Consider the following 17,009-nt stretch of genomic DNA (forward strand, 5'->3'; position numbering starts at 1 on the left):
ATAATTTGGAGCTAAATCCATCAAGAGATTGACACGCATGACGATCTGTGCTTTCACAAGCATGTAAAAGCGATTAAAACTCAAAAAACGCAATGACTTATGATTTAAATACATGAAACTCGATATGTGATTATGGTGACTGCAATTGTAGTTCTGAACCAAATTTTGATTTTAGTTGGTTGGAAAAAAAATGTCAAAAACACTATTCAATTTTCGGATATTATTATTCGAATGATTAATTAAAGATCATCAAGGATCACACGATAGATTTAGTAAAAATGCTAGAGTCATATTAAAGATTAATATTTCATAATTATTATTCGCCAATTCCATGCAAGGCATTCGCAGCCTTATCTAAATTCTACAATTTTATGCGGGAAGAGGAGGAGAATACTATCTTTATTACAGGGTATGTGAGAATTTTAAAAAGACCGCTCCCGAGTATATAAAAGACCATAGTAATTTTAGCGAACCATATGTTTTCTAACTACTGACAATATTAAATGAAAGCTAAGTCTTGTAGTTTTGTCTAATGAATGAGTTTTCGATCTTAGAAATAAATTATTACTAATTCAAAAGTGATCATTTATTTTTTACTGTTCCTTATAAAATATATATTCGGCCTAAAATTTTTAGAGGTACCTATTTTAATTCATTAATAAGTATACAGAATGCATTCACTTGTACTTGAAATGAACGATGTGTACCTAAAGTTTATATATTTTCATTATGTTTGAGTTGCCGGCGTCCTTGCATAGGGGTAGCGCATCTTCCCCGTGATCTGGGCGTCCCGGGTTCGAATTCCGGTTCGTGCATGGTTGTTCTTCATCTGTGTTCTATCTGTGAGGTGTGTGAATGTGCCCCCCCCCCCCCGTAAAAAGGGGTTGTGCAAGCAAGTGTGAGTTTCATCTTCATATGAGCTAGAAGTCAGACTTCTGCCCTCGGGTGCACAGGGGTCTTTACCCTCAGAAGCTACTGCACCCCTTTTCCACAGTAACGTGGATACGTCATCATTGTGTTTGAATTAATATATATTTTTATTAAAGGAGCCTGAATAAAAATAAATTTTTCAAAGAGCAAAACATTATTATTCTTGCGTTTTTTATAGAATATTATGTTTTATCTTCATCCCACAGTTTTAAGATAAGCTTTTAGGAAAGTGAAATATTGCTAGAAATATAGACTTTGGACATCTCACTATAGAACAGTATTCGAATATTAAGACTAAATATCGAATTATAAATTCTAATATTTTTACAAGCATATTCCTTTTTGTACCAAATATAATCCGTATTTCTTAAGTTTATGCAACTAAATACAAGGATATGTATTGCATATATCTTAATTCCTTATAGTTTACGATTCTTTATTATCAACAATTCACTTATAATTAATAAAAAACAAAATGCTTTGAGCTAAAATAAAATAAATATTAGCAGAATATTTATAGAAATATCTATAATGGTTTTATGTAACGAAGCATTTCCACGCGATTATATTAAAAAATATATATATCACTATTCAGATAAAATATAAAACCAGCTTCATTTTTCTAAAAACGGTTTTAATAATAATAATAATAAAACCTTTTAATTCAGGAAAGATAGGAAAAAATCAATTTCTGAAGTTTATTTCCTCCCATTTCACAAACATGTTTCATTTTATAAATAAATCAGAGATTTACGTTTGGAAATCTTCTCGGGCCCTCTTGAAAAGGATCCCAATTAAGTTATTCCTAAAGGAAAGGTCTAATGAGAATGAAGGAATTCTCGGGAGTCTGGTTTGAACGAGAAATTCTCCGAAAAAGGGAGCAGTTGCTGGATTCCCTTAGGGAATTAGCGTTAATTGATTTCGGGTCGTTATCCAGTTTAGAAGGTAGCTGTTTAGACGAAGCAAAATATTGCCAAGAAGGTCTTGGTTTGACATTTCCATTTTGTGTGGGTGTGAAGAATACGAAGATGTTTATTTCGATAAGCCCTTGTTAATGTTTTTCCAAAACTGCCATCATTATGGTTTCTTCATTATAAGAACTAACACTGTTGAATTCTATTTCATAGAATAAAAAAAGGAATACAGAAAATTGACTTTTCTAAAACTGAAAAATGTTTCATTGATTTATGCTTAAATTAATTTCGATTTCGTTTCTTTAGCCATTTCAGAATAGTCTCAGCAAAACATTATAAAGAAACAAATGTTTGACATCTCTAGTTTGTATCGATGGAAGTAAAAAAACTTGCTTATTTATTTTCATTTTTATTATAAAAATCAACACAATTTAATTCTGGGTGATGGAATAATAATATAGGAAGGACATAGAAGTCTGAAATTTCTTTTAACTTAAAAAAAAATGCTATATTAATGAATTTAGAAAGACATTTCATTTCTTTATCTAGTTTAGATAATTACTATTTAGATTTTTTTTAAAAAGTATTTAAAGAAACATCCTAGGATAACATTTTTAATTAGTGAGTGAATAAGAACAGAGCAAAAGTTCGTTTCATTCAACCATTGTCAATATATTTCGAAATGTGATCATTACCGTATGAATCATAAAGTTTCTTTATTTTAAGAATTGGCATTATTTTATTCTGCTAAATAGTATAAAAATGCTAAATGAAAAAAATTACATTGTTAACACTTCATAAAAAAGCTTCACTAACGTATTATTAATCATTAATGTCAATTTTAGCAGTTTCAGTACTTAGTAACAAAAAAAAAATAATTAGAATTAAAGTTAATCATTCATTCTAAAATTCTTTATCGTAACTTTTTCTACTTCATATCAAAATAGGTTTCAGAAGAAAACTTAAATAATCCCTAAATTATTGAAAATCGCTAATTAAAAAGGGAGAATGCAGATGAATCATATATATGTTAAAGGATAGAATAGGTTTGAATATTTCATGAAATGAATTTGATTTTGCATCATAAATTTTGATTTTTATAAAGAATTTTCTGTTCAGAAATTTATTTAGGGAAAGTAAACTGATAAACTAAATTCTAATTTTTTTTATGTATCTTTGTTTCTACACAGAAATTTAGTGCTGTTAAGAGTATAGGGTGAAAACTTCGGTCGTAAAATTATCAAAATCCATTTTTAGGAAATTTAATTTTCTTTTCAGAGAACTTAAATTGTTTTTTAAGAAAATATATGTTTTGATATAAATCTATATTTTTACTAAATGTTTATAGATTTATATTTTTGTATAGAAATTTGCTTCACAGTAAAAGGGAAAAGTTCTTGTTACAGAACTTGCTATGTGTTATACAAAAAGCATAATTTTTCTTGCAGAACGTGAGAAACGAACAATTTTATCAGAAGAAAATTTTTGATGGATTTGCTTTTTCTGAACACCTAGACACCTGATTCAGAGCATAGAAATGAAAAAAGAAGGTGAAACTAAATGAACATCACATGGATGAAGCTTTTTAAATGCGAAAGATAACTATCGAGCAATTAAAAAAAAAGGGCGTATACAGTTTGTTTAAAATGTCAAGAAGAACAGTTTCAGAAACATAAAGTTTTATGACTGTGTCATTAACATTAAAAAAACCATGTTTTCCGAACTAACTAAGTAAATCATTTATTTTACAAAATGCAAAATAAGTATGTTTACAATCTAACTATAAGGGAGGGGGAGACGAAGCAGTGTATTTTAAGTGTGTTGGATCCGATATTTTCTAATAGATATGGATTACAAATCTAAAACTATACTGATATTTATTCGTTTTCCTTAATTAGGTTTTATAAAAAGAAACGATTTATAAAAAAAAAAGTAAAAATAAAACTTAATTAGTAGGAATTGTTTTCTTACAGGAAACATTTAAATGAATTTGCTATAATAATCAAGTCGAAGGATACAGTTTAAGTTCGGTATAAAATAAAAAGAAAGGACTGTTTCATACATCAAACTGAAATTGCAAGGATGACATTTCTAATGAGGGACATAAAAAGTAATTGTTCTCCTTATTTATTTATTATTTTGCCATATGTACTAAATATCCTTTGGCAAGTTTCAAAGCCACTGAAAATCATCTAGATGGTGGACTTGTTCTGATTTGACAAAAAGTAAAAAGGCAAGAGATTCTCATATTAAACTTGCGATTTCAGGATATGATTAATAAATGCTTTTGCTCAAATTTTTCAAAATAGCAGAAGAGAAGCGTCGAAAAATAATATTTAAAAGGATAATAAATAGCCTTTTTTAACCCTTTGACTCTAGAAGATAGTCAAAACCCGAATGCAATTACAGCTGGATGCAAGTGCATTCAGGTTTTTGACTATCTACGGGAGTCAAGGGGATAAAAAAGCTTTTTATTCTCCTTTTAAATATTATTTTTCGACATTTCTCTTCTGGTAATTCTGATATTTTTAAAGAGAGACTGTGTCTGAATTGAAGAGTTTTTTTGTATTCAGCATCGAACTATGAAATTCTGTTTCGATTAATAAAAATGATTCCTTGAGTAAAATTAAAATAAAACATGGAAGTGAAAAGGCTAAATATGGAAAGGTTTAGAAAAGTTCAAAATCTAAACCTGGGGGTTCGAAGCGATTAAGTAATGAATTGCAACAGTACTAAGTCAGATTCTGAATACATTATGATTATGTGGCGACATCTGAGTTAAAGAATGATTATTTGGTACATTAATGATATATTTAAAATAACTGGATCAATTTGTTTTGAACTTTGATGTCTTTGACCTTTGACTCATTCAAGTAAAAAAAAAAAAAATTAAAATCAATTATTTCTACAGTATTCGTCAAAGATTAAAAATGAAGGTGTCTAGGTGATCAGAAGATCTTTAATAATTAAAGATATTTTCTGGAAAATAAATATTTTCCATTTAACCAGAAAAAGATCATAGACAAGAAAGTGAACAAACTTATTCAAACTGTTGTTATTTACTTCGTATTCTATATCAAGCAAAGGATAAAGTAAGGGAAATATTGGTGCTTAATTTTTAAGCTCCACAAAAATTCAAAATCATCCTTTAAAATAACAACATCGAATAAGAGATAAAATAAATCTCTATGTAGTAGTAAGAAATAAGAATTTTTTTTTTCACATAATGAAATAAGAAATAAATTCAATTTTATGTTACATTTTATTTCCTTAATTATCGATAAAATTGTACCAACTAAAAAATTGCTATTGCTTTAAATTCTGTAAATGTTCTTATATCTTTTTTTACAAAGTAATCTTATTCATAAAATCCTTAATGAATGTGTGGTAAAATATTTAAAGGTCATTAATGTAAACAGCTATTGATTAACCATATTAAATCTAAACCCTTTAAATTATATATGTACCATTTATATCTGAACTTGCTTTTAATGAGAAAAGAGATTTTTTTGTTCGTGCAAAGATGAGTTGGCATTCGTTGATTATTTACTCAACTCTATAACTTCTAAAATAACTAATCTGAAGTTGCATTTTATATAACATTCAAACAAGAATTAAGACTCAATATGTCAAGCCATAAAAAAAAACAGGCCATTCTTCTATTTCTAACTTATAATGACACAGTCATCTACGTCTTTTCACGCCTAATTGGAAAGGAGTTCGGGAAGAGCTCGATAGAAATCGTTCGCACTCACCTTCCATCTCTGAGAAAGCTTCATCCAGTTGGTTCATCTTGTCCTGCATGGGGCCACCCATAGCGTAGTCGGACGCAGTGCCCAGAAATTCCATACTGCGCCGGGCCAGCAGCGCTTCGAGCTGAGTCCGAATTGAGCTGTCTGAAGAGGTGGGGGGAGTGTCCTCTTTTTTAGCACTGATATCCATTGGCAGAGAATCAGTTGCAAAGAAAGCACACAGCTCCTGCAGAAGCATATATTTAGATGTGATTAATTTGAGTTACTAACCTATTACGGCTAGACGAAATCTCATTTTATCCTTCTTTCAAAAATGGAGATTCTAATTAAGTATCAAGAATGTGTTTCATAATTTTGATGTTAATGGAAGAAAATGCTTTGTCTCTCTTTTCTACAGTCCATTAATATTTTTCTTTTTTAATTTTTTTAAATTATACTTTTCTTCTGAATCTTAAATGTATCGTTTTGTTTTCAATATATAATGTTTCTTCTGTTAAATTAATTCTTGTTTATTTTCATTATATTCTTAAACATGTTCATGTTTTGTTCCCATGTGACCAACGGGTGCGGGAGATCAGTGTTTTCATGTCACATGAAAACACTGAATAGATTCTCAATACATTTATGCAAATGTTTTCTTTATACTTGCTTTTTCAAGGCACATTTTCATACGCATTCAACCGTTGAATAGCTCTAATAGCTCATACATGGAGATGCACCAGATTAAAGGAAATGAAATTTTCTCTCAGGTTATCTGAACGAACGATAGATTTTGATATGTGGGAGGGTATAAGGGAATATTTCATCGATTCTTTCATTTACAGTCGTTACCATTGATACAAGAAAAATAATAAGGAATAAAATAAAGGAATTTTATAAAATTGAATGTACTATATGCATTTTTTAGCATAATTAATTTTCATCCATGAGCTTACAAGTGTAAATATAAACGAGGCTCACCAAATTTTATTATATGCTCCTAAGCCAAAGGATTGGCCAGATCTTCTGGATGTTAAAGGAGGAGAGAAAAAAAAAAAAAAAAAAAAAAAAGATTAATAAGTCCATCTTCAGAGTTTCAAATTCAAAGACTACCTTCAGAGTTTTTTCTTAGTATGTTGCAATTAATTTTTCATCCTAATTAAACAAATCTATAGATTTTTCTTCTAACGAGGTGGAATTCAGATCCTTTCGTGAGACAAAATACCAATCGGCAGTCAAATGAAATTAATGTTTTTGTATTACTATACTGCTAATATAAGAAAGATTAAGTATCCCTACATTTTTTCATTTAAAAAAGATGGAAATAAAAAATTATGAATTACGAGGTATTTTTGGGGAAATTAATTGAATTATACGCATTAAATCTGTCCTTGATAGGTCTGTGCTCATATTAATGTACTGTGAATTCTTTGGATTCTAAAGTCAAATGTTGCTCTTGTAATCTGATAACAATTCAAAATTATGAAATTATCTTTACTATGGCTTTTATCACTAATGGAGCATTATATTCTACAAATCCATGATGTAGAAAACAAGGAATTGGAAAGAAAAAAAAACATGTTAAAAATTGAAATGAGCTGGCAGACGATAGCTCTTTTCTTATGATAATATGCTTGTCTTGCCAGTTACCGAATAAATAATATGCTGCAATAAATGAAAATATTTTTAGAAAATAAAAACTTTTAAAAATAATGATAAGTGGAAGAGTGGAAGAAGTAAATAACAATGGACAAAACTTTACATTACAAGTAAATCTAAAAGGACAAAGATTTAATTTCTAAGACATCCTTAAAATAATATAATATTTATTACATAGACAGGCATTTTTATTGAAATGAGATTATTTTTTTTAATCGAAGAAGGATTCTCTAATTTACAATTTCTTTAAATCTTTACTCAGATGCAATGTCTTGCAACACAAATCCAAATATTTTTTAATGAAGCAAATTGTTACTTATATTCAACCTTATACTATCGAATATAATTCAAAGTTGTGATATTAAGAAAAAATACATTAGCCTTCGAAGGATAAATATTTGGAGGGTTAATTGCACTACAATGATTTGTAAACGATTTTGACCAGATAATCTGATTATTACGAAATTCTAATAAGATTACAGTAATTTTTTGAAGGTTTTCACCAAATTGAATTTGGCTAGTTTCTAATATTCCACGATGGATTTCAGTCGTTAAAATATGTAAGCAGAGCATGGATTTAAAAATACAAATTCTACTTAGAGGTAAGTTAAATTTTGAGCTGTTACTTTGATGACAAAGTTTGACTTGAAACTTGATTTATATCAAGTACAATTTATTGGCATTTAATATATGTGTGTAGAAAATATATTACTGTGCCAAAAAATATTTCTTTCTTTTTCTAAGATGCCTAATACTTCAAGAGGAAAAGTAGGCGAATAGGAAAATGTAGTTTTAAGTTCAATAGTTATTTAATTTATAAAACCTCTTTATAACTCTCACAGGAAACAAGCTTAAATTCATGATCACAACTATATTACAATTCTTTATCTTATCAAATTCTGTTCTTTTTACCACGTGGTCATTATTATGTTTGCTATTTTCTAGAAAGTTCACTTGTAAAACACATTCACCCCTGATATTTTAAAAAGAATATTGATGGTTATTCTGAAAGGCAGCAAAATAATGCGAGTAAATTATCAGCAATTAGAGAAGTGAATTCGTACATTATGAAGTAACTCAACTCACTCTACATTTTTTGGGGAGTAAATTTAATTTTAAATATACTGCAAAAAGTTTTATTTACTTAGCCCTTTGGATCGTTTATTATAAGGCTTAAATATTTTAAAACACTTTGATACAAGTGGATTTGTGTATTTACTTCATTCAGCATTTCGATACAAATTTTACAAATACAAATTTACAAAAAATACAAATTTTTAAATTTCATTACGTTCAATTTTCTGTTTTGTTGAAATTAGCAGTAAAATCTGCTTTGCATATGTACCAAGACACTGATTTACTGATACTACTGAGGTTTGTTTTTATCTGAGGACATTTAAGAGTGAAGGACACATTGTTGTAAGGAAAATTTAACTGTAAAATGAGTTTTAGGAAGGAGAACAATATTTCAATTGGATTTTTATTTTTTATTTCTTTTTGGGAAGCTGCTTTAGGTATAGCATGAAATGAGACTACGCAACCAAATGCCACATTGGCAAATGACATGCTAGTAGTAACAACAATATTATAAGTTTGTAAATCCTTTTTTATAGATAACATTTTGTGTGGTAATATGCGAAGTGAATATGTGATGAAAAGAGGTTTGATAGGATGGTCAAAATGAATATTACCACAAATTTAATCTATATCTATTTAATTTCATCTAATAAATTTAATCATTACACTTTTTTCGCAATTTTTGTTTGTTATTCGCCTTTTTAGTGACCAAATGGTTCGTCAAGAGTATGACGTTTAATTAGAATTAAATTTTAATTCGAATTATTTTTAAGCATCAAATTCCGACGCATACCGAATCCATGCTAATCTTACAACTGCTCTGCTCCTCGTATGTGTGAACTATCCTAATATTATAGATCCATTACATTGCAGCTGCTCAATTGATCTATCTTCAAACTTTCGAATTACTGTCATTTTAATTTCTTATGCTTCATCTGATCTATAGAAATATTAAGCAGAATTCCTCTTTCTTAGCTTTCGAAAATGGAAGAAAATCATTCTCTTGATGATTGAATATCAGTCCAATAATAAATCTAATTGTGAAAATTATTCAAAAAGAAATATAGTAATTTTAAAAAGTTGCCAAGATTTAGAAGAGATTTTCTAGTCTATTAGACTGGTATCATCAAACCTAGTATTAGCGCTTTTGGCGGCCAGGTGGTTTGCCGAGATTAATCAATGTGTGAATAGCTTCCACGGCAAAAGATTTTTAAACTTGAAATTTTGATAGACACTATTTTAGAGACTTTACACTGTTCTCTAACAATCAATTTCTTTACTTTTCTATCTTCATATATCCATTTATATCACAAGAAAGAGCAGTAGCGCTTAAAAACAGGCGCATTTAAAAACGAGTGGGTCCATTTCTAGACTTTAATTTTTAAAAAAATTTCAAAAGTTTTATTAAAAGTACGTCTAGTGCTGAAATCTACTCAACATGGAAAAATTAGCCAAATCTTAACATTTTGATACTCAAGATTGGGATAAAAATAACAAGTTGAAATATCAATTTAAAAAGTCAAAAGAATTTAAGTTTTAATTCTATAATGAAATATATTGTTGTAAAACACTTATAATACATTTTTTTAAATAATTAAAAACAGAAAAATGTTTTACGCAAAAAACTGGTATTTTGATTTTTATGGTAATGTAAAAATATGTTGACGCTGTTATATTTTTGAAAGCTATTACGGAAAATGCGCTTACTTAAATTAATAAATTAAATATCGAACTGACATTTGAGATAATCCCTCCGAAATTCACATTTCCCATCCTTTAAAAGTATGCATGCACCATGTTTGTTAACTCTAGATCAAATGATCTGAGCTAGAGTTCCAACACATTATACACATGCACACACACTCATCTTTATTAGTAGAATAGATTTTGATGTTCCAAATAGTTATGTTTTTCAAGTGGGCATAGTTTTAAATTTCAACCGAAAATCGAATGCTTGGGATTATTGAGTTCCTAAACTCCATAAAATCATTACTTATGATATTCTCATTCCATAGAATCATTTCAGTAATTTGATTTCAATATTAAACAATTGGTTACTCGGCTATATAGCCCATTAACCAAATCAAAAAAAAAAAAAAAAAAAAAAAAAATTCCAACCCTTATTAACAAAAGTCAGAACTAAAAGACGCCAATTTCAACTCCTTAATCGTCGTCCCCGTATCCCGTACAGGTATCGAAATATCGCTTCTTAAACTTATAAGCTGTAATTAAATAATTCAAAGATGCAATAATGCGACACAAAAATTACACATAATCCACAAATACTTGAAATATCTATTAATGATTCTTAATTGAATCAATAAGAGAGCATATTCCAGTAACGGAATCATCTAATTAGATTCTGAAAATAAATAACACATAAGACTTTAAACAATTTAAAACTTAAAAAGATACCGCGGGGAATAAACAAGTCATAGAAATTATATCGGCATTAATGAATAAAATCGAAGTTCGAGAAACAAGTTAAAAAAAAAAACCCAACAGAATGGAAAAAGTATTAATTTCAATTCCGGCATTAAACAGATGAACAGATTAAAGAAGGATTCATTTCATATGAATATATATTTATAAGTATTATAATGCTATTTATTCATTTTATCCCTACTAGCAATAAACTATATATATGCATATGCTGACGTTCTATGAGCCAGTCCATAAAGGTTAATTAGCATTTAATTAATTAAAGCTTAATTATATATATATATATATATATATATATATATAATTAAGCTTTAATTAACATAAATTCAAATTACAATACCGCGGAGGATAAAATATAAATGATCAGACCACTCATTTTTAATAGCACTGGTATATCATGGAATCTGAATCCATTTGGAATGTTCATTTAGGCAAAAAACAGAGCAAGTGTAAGGCTATTAAAATAACTTGGCTGTGATGTGTATCATATTTTTCATGTCTAAAAATACTTTTTTTTTTGGGAAACCATGAATATTAAGTTAAGTATACGACATCTAATGGAAAATAAAACAACAAAAGCAACAATAGTCTCTGAACGAACTTGAAACACAAGGCGGCTAGTTGTTAACAACACTAAACAATACATTGAAGACAACCAGATTCGGGAATACAGTCATTAGATAAACGAAATTTTAAAAAATTTGGATCCAATAAAATTTTCCCGCTGAAAGATAACATTCGAGACCTTCCTGCACGATACATTTGATAGGGCTCTTTTATTTGTCCCATGTTTGGGTCTGGAAACCTGTAGCAGATTTGGTCGGTGATAACGAGTTTCAGATAGGGTGATAGCGCTCCCCTTTGTTGAGATTTTGCGTCCCTCAATAGATATATCTCACTGAAAATCTAGAACGCAACACGCGGGAGCCGAATCATGATATACCCTAATGTTGGGTTTCTTTTGGAATTGGTTGTTGTTATCCATAAAAAAAAAAAAAAAGACTTTCTCGGGAAATTACAAACTTAGTTGCCTGTACCTTTTTACAGTACTGAATATTTATTACTTGATGAGCTCAACACATATTAAACACAATTAAAAGAAATATATATTATTTTTAACTACATCTACGAAAATTAATTTTTATTAAAAGAAATCTGCTGCCATTTAGTATGAATGCTAGAAATGTATTGAAAATTCTTTTGATTGACTTACACATTTTTATTTAAGATTGAATATTCAAGATAACATTCTCTAGTGCAAACTTTGTACTATAATAATTAGAAAGATTTATAATTTAATAGAAAGTAAATAATAATAATAGCATGCGGTAATAAATAATCTAAAAATGTCCGATTAAAAATTCTAAACTATTTTGATTACTCATTTTAGAAATTTAGGATTCAACGATTTCTTAATCTTAACAATGATTTATAATTAAGAAATGACTTTTATATACAAAATAAAAGTTAAATAATTAATATTTTATATAAATATTATATTTTATGTAGAATTATATAATATATATTATATCTTATTGTAGTTAAAACGTACCGAAAAGTGTGAGTTGGCTTTGAAGAATATTACTTTTCTTTGTTGGAAAAGGATGCGTCAAAATGGTACTGACCATTCTCCCATTAATAATCCCCAGTCATGACAGTTTTCATCTTTTTTTCCTTTTTTCTAAATCGATAAAGACAATTGGAGATTCCTCTAAATGAGCTTTGTATAATTGTTCTATTTGCATATTGATTTTTATGACACGATCATCTTTTCAACTTGCAATATTAATTTTTATTAATCAAATGATATGTTTCAATTTTTTATACTAGTTATAAAAAGGAATAAAATAAGTATCTTTAAAGATTTCCATATACAATGTAAATACATATGAAAAACATATCCATTTAAAAATGCATAGATGCAGGATATATTATACAGGATAATTATGATGTATAATATAAAAATTTACCCCCATATCCACTTTGGATTAGTCGGATTTCTCTATCTTGGATACAAGACATAATATCAGTTAAATCCATTTCCATATAAGTATTATTACATTGATGATTGAATTCTAGATATTAATCAATTAATTGTATATGTTACCAAATGTTGGTATTCTAGAGAATATCTGGGTACTTTTAGAATAACTTGAGTTTTTAGACAAAATATGAAATATTCACTTTCCTTATTCAATGTGTATGAAGACATTTTACAGAATAAAAAAGTTATATAGGCAAAATATGAAGAAAACAAAAAAGGATCATGATAACGCTATTGTTTAAACAGTCTTAATAGTTTGTTTAAACATTAATTATTAGTTTAAACAGTCTAAATAGTCTTAAATACAAAGAGAGCAAGAGAGCACAAAACATCATTAACATAGCTTTTACTCACATGATCACAGAAAGTATGAATTTTTTTGATCACCCTTTATGCATGCGCGTACATCACTAATTTTCTTTAAACAAGCACAACAGTTAACGGAAATAGAATCTAAACTAGAGTTGGATTGGGCTTCATTTCTGAATTCTGAAATATTCAGAATTAGTGTCACATAATTATGATCATTCTATTAGACTATGCAATGTTTGATTTACATTTAGGTCTTAAATAATTTCAGCTATGTCCAAATAAATACACATACACAAAGAATTGGCAAGAAAAGAAAACACACACACACACACAAATTTTTGCATAATTGCATGAAATAAATACTTAATAAATAATTTAGAATGGGAAATATCAATCATTTTAAAAAGTATTTAGAATACCTATTTTAAAATACAAAACATATTCCATGTTATATACTTCATTCATAGATAAAATAATTTTCTATGAATGAACACATCATAGAACACATTTTGCCTAAGGTAACATAGTACTTCCAAACTTCCGTAAGGAAATTCAAATCTGTTCCAAATTGTACATAATCCTTTTGTGAAAGAGGGTTTTGATATGCAACAATGGATCACTCGAGGGGGGTATTTTATGTCAAACGACACGCGTCCGAACGCGGATCTCTAATTTGAGGGGCGTGTGGGCAGGTGCCGCTCTTTACACCCCCGATCTACACCCCCCTAACACGTGTTTGTGTGCAGTCGGCGCGTGTTAGCAGCCACTCATTGTTATCATACTAACCAAACACTACGACGGATTATGGCACTCATATGTCAACTTTTCTGTTGTCCCCGCTGGAGCTCTGTCTGCACTTGTTCGTCACCTTTTGTCAAGAGTTCAAATAAAGAGGACGAGGGGGGTTTTGCTTTTCATGTTCCCTTCCCCAGTTTTTATAATAGAGAGGGACGAGTTGGTTGAATTGAAAGCTTGCATCAGGTTATTGTGCAACTTCTTTTACGTTCCCTGTTGGCGTAATTGTACCCGAAATCAAAGCCGCGAACAGTATTTTTTATCTAGAGAAAGTGAATAGTAATATCCCCCTATCCCGTTATTTAAGAGGAATATGCATGTAATGGACTACCACTCTACTCATGGATTGAAACGCTTTGGAAAAAAAAAAAAAAAAAAAAAAAAGAATGGTGAGTGGGCTATTGCATATGACAGGATCTAACATAAGGACAGTTTGTGAAGGTTTCAAGTGGATGTCGAATATGAGTTTCATGTCAAACTCATGAAAACCTGAAGGAAGAAAAAAGTGATACAGAATTTTGAGATGTACTTTGCACAAAATGAAAGTATGTTTAAGATTTTATATGATAGCAAAAATTTATTCTATAAATACTTTTGAGAAGAATCTTTGTAAAATATTTGTGATGATTCTATTTCTTTTCCAGAAGTTTCTTTCTCTTATGATAGTTCGATTGCTTCTTGAATATGAAATTGTTCCGTTTTAATCATAGCCCGTTAGTAAAGTTCTTTGTCTTTCTAGACATATACATACTATGATTTAAAAAATGCTTTGAAGTATGTAAGGAATAATATTTTATGTTGTTTGAGGCAATAAATATTTTTCTGAAAGAATTACAAAGCACAAATTCTTATACAATTCATTAGCCCAAATAAAACATTCTTGACAAGCTAATATTTTAAACGAAAGAGCTCCATTCTTCTGTGACTAAATCTGACTAAACTATGAAACTGAATATCCTGATAGATCATTTTAATGAGAACTACGTATAAACTTAGACTTGGTAAATATTTCGGCAAATTCTTATTAACACAAATTAGTTAAATATTTATTTATGTCATTCAGAAACTTTTATAGCTGGGACTAAATGCCAGAGAGAGCTAGCGAAAAAGGGTTCGCATGTATTTTATTGAGTGTCCCTTGGAGTTAAGTTGGAAGGTTCGAGAGTCCGCGATTATGATGCCAACCTGTGAGGATGGCGTAGCGTTGCATATGCATCTAAGAATGGATTGAACAACAGGTTAAGGTAAGTGCACCGTAACATTTGTGCTAAATGCCTATCTCTAACGGCTTAGAAATTAGTTATTTGGCCAAGATTATACTGGACTTGCTCTGATAGATAGGATAGATAGGATTCTGATAGATAGGGAAGCATGTACAGACATTTTTTGACGACCCTTTTTTTCCCCGACAAGGTCAAATTTGTTCCAAAGTTATGCAGATGTTAATCTGAATTTTTTACCACTTATTTTTTCTGTTTAACGCATACTCGCAAATTTTTACACAGAGAGTGTAAAAATTTTTGTATTTCTGTATATTTAAAATTAAATAATTTTAGGACATTCATTGTATTACATAAATAGACTAGGAGAAAGTTTTTGAAAAATGCGAACTCGGAATAATATTTTTCGTTTTTTTTTTCTTTGCGAATGTATGTGTTAAACAGAAAGAATAAGTGGTAAAAAATTCAGATTAACATCTGCATAACTTTTGAACAAATTCGACCTTGTCGGGGAAAAAAACGGTCGTCAAAAAATGTCTGTACGTGCTTTCCTATCTATCAGAATTAACTTCAAGGAGGGGGGAGCCTCATTTTAACACTTTTATTCTATTATTTCAGATGATGTCATAACAGTCAATTATAAAATTAATTAATTAATTTCCATAAAGTAAAACTCGTTTTCCTATTCCAAATTCAATTTTAACAACTTTTTTTGAAAATCATCCATTACGACATCATTTGAATTCGTAGAACAGCACTTTAAAGCAGTTTTTTTTAAACCTCGAATTCTGCAGAAATATACCTATAGACATTTTTCAATACCTGTCTTTTATCTGTACATCAAAAATCGCTCGCTACTCCTGTTCTTTTATGTAACATACGCTTGAGTGGAATTTCAAATATTTCGCTGCCATTTTTTAAAAAATGAAAAATATTTTCCCCATTTGGCGCTTTTTTAAAAATTTAATCCTAATCTATTTAAGCTATGATATTTCCCGAGCCCTCATTAAATGTTTTTCATACGCAATATTTTAAATTTGAATCTAATATTTTTCCTCTCCAATTATTGACCTTTTTTTTTATTTAAACAAGAAAAGCCTGTGTTTCAATATCACAAATGAATTCAATAATTTTGCTGTTTATTTATTCTTTCCAAGTAAAAGTATAACTCTATTGGACTATGAAAGAAGATATTTTTTATAAGATATATATGATACTGATTCCATATCATTATTATAAACTTTAATTTACCATCAACAAAAAATCATATTTCACCGCTTTTCGCAATCATGGACTCTTTCATTCCTGCAAATGGCACAAAAATTCTAAGTCGCATTGATGCAGATTCTACAAACTTAAAATTCATTAATTTATAAAAATACAAAATCAATAAAAAAATTATCACGTTAAAAAAAATCTTTTTCTTATCATGATAGTGTTTGTAGGCAAGCATACTAATGCAAATAAATGACATGATAATACAATAAGTATGATGAAAAAAAATCTTTCAAGATTTTCAACAAAGCAGAGAATTGGATCTAGAGCTTCCACAGTTACTTCTTGAGAATAAATGCACATTAAAAAAAAGGTTTTAGGGAACTTTAATTTAATTATCAACTAAAACACTGCCAAAATATTTATATTTAGCATTAATAATTTTAGAAAAAATTATCACACAAAAGCCATATATATATATACCACATAAAATTCAAAAAATGATCAAAAATCAATATAAATAATATATCCGAATAATTTTTTTTCCGATTTTAATAATTTTAAGTGTATTTTACAATAGTAATGAACACTTTTTTAACAACTGGAACGATATGAAATATAATTTTTTATGTACATAATATATGCTATATAATTAAGGGCAAAATTTGAA

General features: G+C 28.8%; 1 protein-coding gene across 2 annotated transcripts in view; it reads right to left on the reverse strand.

Moving 5' to 3' along the window:
- Positions 1 to 17,009, reverse strand: part of LOC129976286 (homeobox protein unc-42-like) — a 62,665-nt gene that overhangs the window by 21,807 nt on the left and 23,849 nt on the right. Inside the window, exon 2 of one of the 2 annotated variants that reach the window (XM_056089772.1) lies at positions 5,600 to 5,822. The exons of the other annotated variant lie outside the window; for it this stretch is intronic. Within the exon in view, the coding sequence (XP_055945747.1) occupies positions 5,600 to 5,822 (223 nt within the window). The remainder of the gene's footprint in view (positions 1 to 5,599; positions 5,823 to 17,009) is intronic. 2 annotated transcript variants of the gene reach the window in all.

The sequence above is a fragment of the Argiope bruennichi genome, chromosome 7 (assembly GCF_947563725.1).
Source record: "Argiope bruennichi chromosome 7, qqArgBrue1.1, whole genome shotgun sequence".
Classification (NCBI taxonomy): Eukaryota; Metazoa; Arthropoda; class Arachnida; order Araneae; family Araneidae; genus Argiope; species Argiope bruennichi.